This window comes from Dipodomys ordii, unplaced genomic scaffold (genome assembly GCF_000151885.1).
Source record: "Dipodomys ordii isolate 6190 unplaced genomic scaffold, Dord_2.0 Scaffold23, whole genome shotgun sequence".
NCBI lineage: Eukaryota > Metazoa > Chordata > Mammalia > Rodentia > Heteromyidae > Dipodomys > Dipodomys ordii.
The window spans coordinates 7,474,299-7,483,111 of NW_012267239.1; the positions used below are offsets into that span (position 1 = coordinate 7,474,299).

Sequence of the window (8,813 nt, forward strand, 5' to 3'; positions counted from 1 at the left end):
CCCTCAGCTCTTCAGCTCAAGGCTAGCGCTCTACCACTTGAGCCACAGCGCCACTTCCAGCTTTTTCTGCTTATGTGCTGCTGAGGAATTGAACCCAGGGCCTCATGCATGTGAGGCAAGCACTCTACCTTCCTAACCCCAATGTGACAAAACTTACTAACCCTTAGCTATGCAATTGTTAGCCAATCGTGTAACTGCTAAGTTGGAAACCCCCTTCCTCCTGCTCTAATAGTGATAAAAACCCTGCCACCCTGGAAGGCGGGGCTCTCAATCGTGACCCGCTGCATAAGTGACAGTTGGGAGTCGACTCTTGTGTGCTTGCATCAGAATTGGCTCCTTGGAGGTCTTTGGGGGTCCCTATCTGGGCACAACACCACTTGAGCCACAACGCCACTACATAACTTTTAACATCCATCAAAAATTAGCCAGGCACTAGTGAGAGAGGCTGGAATGTAAAAATCATAGTTCAAAACCAGACATGACTTTAAGGGAGAGTGTGTTAAGAGTGTGTGAGGGGCGGGGAATTGTGTTTTACATTTCATTTAGATCCTTTGAATTATTTACCAGGTATTTAACTTTTCTAAATCAAGAGAAAGCCATAATACAGATTGACTAACCCTTACCCAAGACATTTATGAACTCAGAGAGTTTGGATTTTGGATCCCTGCCACAGAGTTTAGAATATTTACCTTGAAGATGGCACCTCAAACAAAGCATGAAGTGTGTGTGAATCTTTTCTGTGTACCTTATACGCATCATCTAAAGCGGTTTTGAGTAATAGTGTCAGTGCACCTGTATTCCCACCATAGCTCATCACTAGCTGGAATTCCTCACCTGTGTTGGTCAATACCCACAAAGTTTGAGATTTGGGAGCATTTCACTTTTATTTTTTGGTCGGTCATGGGGCTTGAACACTCTGGGCCTGGGTGCTGTCCCTCAGCTCCTCAACTCAAGGCGAGTGCTCTACCCACTTGAGCCACAGCGCCACTTCTGGTTTTCTGGTGGTTAATTGGAGATAAGAGTCTCACAGACTGTCCTGCCAGGGCTGGCTTTGAACCGTGATCCTCAGATCTCCGCCTCCTGAGTAGCTAGGATGACAGCTGTGAGCCCCAGGCACCTGGTTTGTATTTCATGTTGTTGAGGTTTAGAATTGGGATGCTCAACCTCTTCCCACAGCAATGGCTGCTATGTATGATGGAGACCATCGATTCCTTTGGGCGGGCTGTACACAGGGCCCTAGCCACGGGTGCTGCTGGGCTTCGCCGCCACCCTGGGCGTCAAGTCAAAGCTACCTTTATCTTCCTCCACAGGGAGGTTCCTCAGGGAAGGGGACCATACTGAATCAGCACTCAGACGTGGACATGGTTCTGTTCCTAAGCTGCTTTTCCAGTTTCAAGGATCAGGCACAGCACCGAAAAGACATCATCGACTTCATTAAGGAGAAACTGGAGCGCTGCGGACAAAGCCTGGCCTACAACATCAGTGTGGTCCAACACCGAGAGGGGAAAAGGACCCCGCGCTCCCTGACCTTAATGGTCCAGCCCAAGGAGAGCAGTGACATCGTGCGGGTGGATGTGCTCCCGGCCTTTGATGCCCTGGGTAAAGATGGCGCTGGGTTAGGCCCAGAGAAACAAGTTGGGGGAAGAAGGAAGAGAGGGTGGGAGAGAAGGGCAAGAGGGAGGGAGGTAGATGGAAAGGAAAGGACAAGGCCAGGCGCTGGTGGCTCACACCTGTCATCCTAGCTACTCAGGAGGCTGAGATTGAGGATCACAGTTCAAAGCCAGCCAGGGCAGGAAAGTCTGTGACTCTTATCTCCAAATAACCCACAAGAAAAACGGAAGTGGCACTGTAGCTCAAAGCCATAGAATGCTAGCCTTGAGCAAAAGATCTCAAAAGTTCCAGCCCAAGGAAGGAAGGAAGGAAGGGAGGGAGGGAGACAGGGAGGGAGGGAGGGAGGGAGGGAGGGTAAGAGGAAGGGAGGGAGTTCCTGGAGAGAGTGTTGCAAGAAACAATTGATGCATATGTTATAATATGCTAGATGATATGCATATCTTCCTGTCTTCCTCTCAGGATCCTTTAACCCAAACTCTAAACCAGCACCAGAAATCTATGAGAATTTAATAACCAGCGAGGGTCACCCTGGCGAGTTCTCATCAAGCTTCACAGAGCTACAGAGACACTTCGTGAAAAGCCGTCCAGTTAAACTGAAGAATCTTCTTCTGCTGGTGAAGCACTGGTACCTGCAGGTAAGAAGGTGCTGGGCCAAGGGAGGGGGATGCAGGGACAAGTCGTGACTCGGTGGTAGAGCAGCAGCCTTGAGTGGAAAAGCTAAGGGACAGCACCCAGGCTCCAAGTTCAAGCCCTACTAGTGGCACAAAAAATTAATTAATTTTTAAAAAAAGATAGCAAGCTAGACGCTGGCAGCTCACACCTGTAATCCGAGCTGCTCAGGAGGCTGAGGTTTGAGGATTGTGGTTGGAAGCCAGCCTGTGCAAAAAAGTCCCTGTGAGACTCTTCTCCTCAATTAACCCACTCAAAAACCAGAAGTGGTACTTGACTTCATAGGTAGAGTGCTAGCCTTGAGCACAGAGAGGCTCAGGGACAGTGCCCAGGCCCTGAATTCAAGCCCCACAATGGAAAAAAGAAAAAGAAAAAAAGAAGAAAAAAATGATAGCAGATTAAAAAACTTAAAAAACAACAACACAACAAGGACTGGGAAGGTGGCTCAGTGGTAGAGCCCTTGCCTTGCATGCATGAGGCCCTGGGTTCCAGTCCTCCACCACATAAGCAGAAAAAAGCTGGAAGTGGTACTGTGGCTCAAGTGGTAGAGCGCTAGCCTTGAGCTGAAGAGCTGAGGGACAGTGCCCAGGCCCAGAGTTCAGGCCCTAAGACTGACAAATATAGATAGATAGATAGATAGATAGATAGATAGATAGATAGATAGATAGATAGATAGATAGATAGATAGATTTAGCTCAGTGGAAAAGCACTTGCCTGGCAAGTGCAAAGCCCTGTGTTCAGTCCTCAGCTCTGCAAAAAAAAAAATTAAAATACTATTATCAGTCCAGATACTTCAGCCACTTGTAGCTCATTATTTATCTTGACATATAACTTAGGTTCAACAAGTTAGAGAATGCTAGGTGCTGGTGGCTCACATCTGTAATCCTCAGGAGACTGAGAGCTGAGGATCACAGTTGGAAGTCATCTGGAACAGGAAAGTCTTGAGACTCTTAGCTCCAATTAACTACCAAAAGAAAAAAGAAATGGAGCTATGGCTCAAGTGGTAGAGTACCAGCTTTAAGCAAAAACAACCAAGGAACAACGCCCAGGCCCTGAGTTCAAGTCCTAGTACCTGGGAGGGAGGTAAGGGGGAAGGGTATGAAGAAGGGATTCTATTTAAGATTGTGAAATGTTTTGAAAATTTTTAGAAGGAGTTTGGGCATTTCACACTCATCATTTGCTTTCATTTTTCAGTTTGTTCTCTCTCTCTTTTTTGGGGGGGGGTGCGGGGCTTGAACTCTGGGCCTGGGCGCTGTCCCTCAGCTCTTCAGCTCAAGGCGAGCACTCTACCACTTGAGCCACAGCGCCACTTCTCGTTTTCTGGTGGTTTATTGGAGATAGGAGTCTCACGGTCTTTCCTGCCCAGGCTGGCTTTGAACTGCGATCCTCAGATCTCAGCCTCCTGAGTAGCTAGGATTACAGGCGTGAGCCACCGGCGCCCGGCCAGTTTGTTCTCTTATGTCGTCTGTGTGTTTTTGTTTTTCTCCAATGATGTCCTACATTTGCTATATTCTATGACTTCCTCCAATAGCATGGGTTGGTGAAGCCAAAAGGTCCATAAAAAAAAAAAACTTGTTGGGCTGGGAAGGTGGCTCAGTGGTAGAGTGCTTGCCTTGCATGCCTGAGGCCCTGGGTTCCATTCCTCAGCACCACATGAGCAGGAAGGAAAAAAAAAAAAACAAGCCAGAAGTGGTGCTGTGGCTCAAGTGGTAGAGCGCTAGCCTTGAACTGAAGAGCTAAGGGACAGCGCCCAGGCCCAGAGTTCAGGCCCCATGCTAGACCCCCCCACAAAAAATTGTTCTTCTTTGGTTGAGATTTTAATTGCCCCGGTCATAATTCCCTCTAGCTCTCACCATTTCATGGTTTGTGCTACATCATAGAGCAGAGTGACCCTAAAATTTTAAATCATCTCACCTACCCTCCCTCCCTCCCCTACTCATACATGCAGTACGTGAAACACAAATATCGAGCACCATTGCCCCCAAAATACGCACTGGAGCTCCTGACCATCTACGCCTGGGAGACGGGGACAGGTGAAGGAGAGAATTTCAAGTTGGAAGAAGGGCTTATAGCTGTGATGAATCTCCTCAGAAATCATGAAAACATTTGCATCTACTGGACCAAATACTACGATTTCCAAAACGAGGTTGTTGGAAACGCCATCAAACAACAGTTGAAGAGTTCCAGGTAACTCTGGTGATTGTATCACCTTCAGCTTTAAGGAAAAGCTTTAAAAAATAATTTTTTTAAAAAGAAATATACTAGTTTCTTTGCAGCTGAAAAGTTCAATGATTAAAAACAGCTTCAGGTATGGCATGATCCAGCTCCGAGTCCCTTCCCATGAATTGTTCCCCTCTGCCCTCTCTAGGGCTTTACCATTACATTCAAGTTCACTCCTTCAAGCCTGTAAAATGGGAGGCAGTTCTAGACTTCTCATCTGGACACATACCTTCTGGTACAAGAAAGAGCAATCTGACCAAAATGTGAGATGCACTCTGGACAGACTTAGACAGGTTATGCCTTCCCTCCAGAACTAATATCACCATATCATATCACCATCAGTCAGTCCTTCCTACACAAAGGCATGCACAATCCCACATACATGAATGTCAGATGTCACTATTTCCTTTCTCTCTCCAGGCCCATTATCCTAGACCCAGCTGACCCCACCAATAACTTGGGAAGGAGACAAGGATGGGCCCAGGTGGCTGCAGAAGCTGATAACTGCCTACGGCAGGTCTGTTGCTTACAAAAAGTCCCCAGGCCCTGCTGGCAAGTACAGGTAAGACTCCATCCCATAATTAGGACTTAGTTCAGACCTCATACTAACCCTACATGAATTTTCCCCACAGCACCCGCTGAATTCCCAGGATAGGCAGCACATAGACATCCCAACAAACCACGTGACACCCCAACAAACCACGTGAGCAATTCTTCCCTCTGCTCCAAATGCCCAGGCCTTGGTGGTGTGTTTTGTTTTGTTTTGTTTTGTTTTGTTTGTCCATTGTGGGCACTGTCCCTCAGCTCTTTAGCTCAAGGCGAGCGCTCTACCACTTGAGCCACAGCGCCACTTCCGGTTTTCTGGTGGTTTATTGGAGATAAGAGGCTCACAGCCTTTCCTGCCCAGGCTGACTTTGAACCATGATCCTCAGATCTCAGCCTCCTGAGTAGCTAGGATTACAGGCGTGAGCCACAGGCACCCAGCTTGGTGCTGTTTTTTTTTTAATCTGTAAAATGGGAAGACAATCTTCCCTATTCTGTAGGCAATTCAGAAACATGATCTGAGAATTCCTCACATAAACCTATCCCGTGTTGCCTCTTTTGTGGTTAGAAAAGAAAATGCAGCTTCTTGTCTTCTCAACAAGAGATATAACAGATCTTTCCATGTGAGGATCACAGGCCTCCAAACCATCCCAGCTGCACAGGCTCCCTGGTACGGTTTTGCACACACACACACACACAGAGAGAAAGAGAGAGAGAGAGAGAGATAACTGCTGTCCTGGATCTGTGTTCAGAGGAATCCAGTGTATGTAGGAATTTAGTGTTCAGAATCCAGGGCTGAGCCTTCCAGCTCCCTGGCAGATTTTAATCTTCCCAACTTGCTACTTCGAGAGACTCTTGTCACTTGTCCCACAGCCCACAACCTCGTGGACAGCGAGGAAAGCAAGGCAGGTACCATGAGGGCCTCGCTCGGACCCATCAGCCAGCCAACCATAGGCAGAGAGTACAGCAGACCAGGAGGCTTCTGGGAGGGCAGCAAGAAATGATGTCCCTCCCATCACACCTCCTCAGTTCCCCAGAAATCCGCCCCCAGGCATCCACTTACCACCTCCTTCCCTGGATCCGCCAACCATCTGTGCCTGTGTCTGCATGTGTTTCCACTTAAAATGCAATGGGAAGTTGGGCACCATGGCTCCTAGCTCCTAGCTACTCAGGAGACTGAGATCTGAGGATCATGGTTCAAAGCCAGCCTGAGCAAACAAGCCCATGAGACTCTTATCTCCAGTTAACTACTAAAAAAGTCAGAAGGAGCCGGGCACTGGTAGCTGACGCCTGTAATCCTAGCTACTCAGGAGGCTGAGATCTGAGGATTGCAGTTCAAAGCCAGCCCAGGCAGGAAAGTCCATGAGACTCTTCTTTCCAATTAACCACCAGAAAACCAGAAGTGGCGCTGTGGCTCAAGTGGTAGAGCCCTTGCCTTGGGCTGAAGAGCTCAGGGACAGTGTCCAGGCCCAGAGTTCAAGCCCCACAACCACCACCAACAACAAAAAAGCCAGAAAGGAGAACTGTGACTTAAGTGGTAGAGCACTTGAACACAAAAGCCCAGGTCCTGAGTTCAAGCCCCAAGACCAGCACACCTAAAATAAATTAAGAAGAAGAAGAAAGGAAAGAAAGAAGGAATAAAGGAATGGAGGGAGGGAGAGAAGGAGGGAAGGACAGAGGGAGGGAGAAAAGACTTTTTTAACCACTACTCTGTAGACTTTTGCAATAACCATACACCCCAGAGCCTGACACAGATTTTTCCATTTGACCCCAAGCTCTAGTCTCTCAAATATCAGTACTGTAATGTGCCATCAGAGGTACTAATGTCATTACCACACGACAGGTGGAGACTTAGAACAGGTAGTTCCGCACAGGAGCATTATTTGGAGATCTATTACCAGTTGTTTCTCCAGCTTGAGTGAGTCCAGGAACAAAGTTTGATTCAGTGCTCAAAGCGCAGTGTATATCTAGGATAACCAAATAGCTTCCTCTGCTTAGGATAGCCTTCTGCCTTGTTGTCTGTTGTAATTATTAATAGCTCCTCCTTTTTTATCTTTTTGTTTTTTGTATTGCTGTTGGGACTTGAACTCAGGACTTGGACCCTGTCTTTTAGCTTTTTCACTCAAAGCCGGTGCTCTGCCCCTTGAGCCACACCTCTACGTTGGCTTTTTGCTGATTAATTGGAGATAGTCTCTCTGATTTATCTGCTGAGATTGGCTTTGAACTGCACTCCTCAGATCTCAGCCTGCTGAGTAGCCGGGATTACATACTTGAGCCACCAGCGTCCAGCTCAGTCCCTTCTTTTATTTTTTTTTTGACAGTGTCTCAGTAAGAAAATAAATTATATCACCAATAGGCAGAAAGGAGAGGCTTTGGAGAGAAGGGACCATAGACGGCCCTGACTCATCTGTTTCTCCCTCGCCTCCAGCCAGCAAGGGACATGCCGGTGATCGTGAAACAGAAAGACATGGAAGCACCCGGCGCCAGTGGCTCACGCCTGTAATCCTAGCTACCCAGGAGGCTGAGATCCGAGAATCGTGGTTCAAAGCCAGCCCAGGCAGGAAAGTCCTTGAGACTGAAGAATCCCAGCAGTCCTGCAGACCTGAATATCAAAGACTGTGACACCATCATTCTCATTAGGAGAAGCTGAACCTCCTCCTCCCTGCACGGGGTGCTCACATCTGGATGCTCAGGATGTAGCCTGCCCCTCCCCCACTCGATGATAACTGTATTCTCTCTAATAGTGAATATATCAGATACATTGTACATACGACTCTATCCCTCTCTTGCTTAGACTTCACCTGTGTCTCCCCCATCACCTAGAGAATGAAGTTCACATGGTTTTGCTTGGCATTCAGGGCCCTGGATAATTGAGCCTGAGACCTTGCCTGCCCCTCTAGCGTCTTTCATTGCTCAAAAGCACATCAAATATTCCCAGGTGCTTGCATTGCTGAATGCTGGGTCACAACTCCATTGTGCCCAGTCAACTGCCTTTTCCCCATCTCTTGTATTTTTATCTTTCAACATTCCAACTCTCAAGTGTTTCCATCTCCAATTGTGAATCTCAGATCAACAGAATCATGGTAACTTCTTAGACTGGCAAAATTTCAGCAAGCCGGGTGCTGGTGGCTCACTCCCGTCATCCTAGCTACTCAAGAGGCTAAGATCTGAGGATAGCAGTTTGAAGCCAGCCCAGTCAGAAAAGTCCCCATGAGACTCTTATCTCCCATCAAAAACCAGAAATGGCGCTGTGGCTCAAGTGGTAGAGTGCTAGTCTTGAGCACAGAGAGGCTCAGGGAAAGTGCCCAAGCCCTGAGTTCAAGCCCCACAACCAACAACAACAAAAAAAGTTTTGGCAATTCTCCCTGACTGACTCATGAAAATCCCTTTGTACAATATATGGGGGGAAAAAAAACTCTGAATGAGGTAACCGATGGCACCATACAAAAAGAAATGTACTAATTAATGATGCATGTAAGTGTAACCCCTCTGAATATCACCTCTATACTAACAAATTAATTTAAAAAAATTTAAAAAACTGTAAAGCCCTATGAAAATGAGCTGATATTAAAAAAAGGGGGTAACTCATGCCTGTAATCCCCAGCTACTCAGGAGTCTTAGATCTGAGGATCAAAGGTAGCCCTGGCAGGAAGTGTCTATGAGGCTTTTATATCCAATTAGTCATCAAAAAAGCCAGAAGTGGCTCCAATGGTAGTGCTAACCATGAGAAGAAGAAGAAGAAGAAGAAGAAGAAGAAGAAGAAGAAGAAG

General features: G+C 47.2%; 1 protein-coding gene across 1 annotated transcript in view; it reads left to right on the forward strand.

The window, feature by feature from the left end:
• The window catches only part of Oasl (2'-5'-oligoadenylate synthetase-like), a 26,740-nt gene that overhangs the window by 1,942 nt on the left and 15,985 nt on the right, over positions 1 to 8,813 (forward strand). Inside the window, exons 2-6 of the mRNA XM_013014288.1 lie at positions 1,311 to 1,599; positions 2,071 to 2,246; positions 4,229 to 4,467; positions 4,921 to 5,062; positions 7,472 to 7,543. Coding sequence (XP_012869742.1) covers positions 1,311 to 1,599; positions 2,071 to 2,246; positions 4,229 to 4,467; positions 4,921 to 5,062; positions 7,472 to 7,543 — 918 coding nt within the window. The remainder of the gene's footprint in view (positions 1 to 1,310; positions 1,600 to 2,070; positions 2,247 to 4,228; positions 4,468 to 4,920; positions 5,063 to 7,471; positions 7,544 to 8,813) is intronic.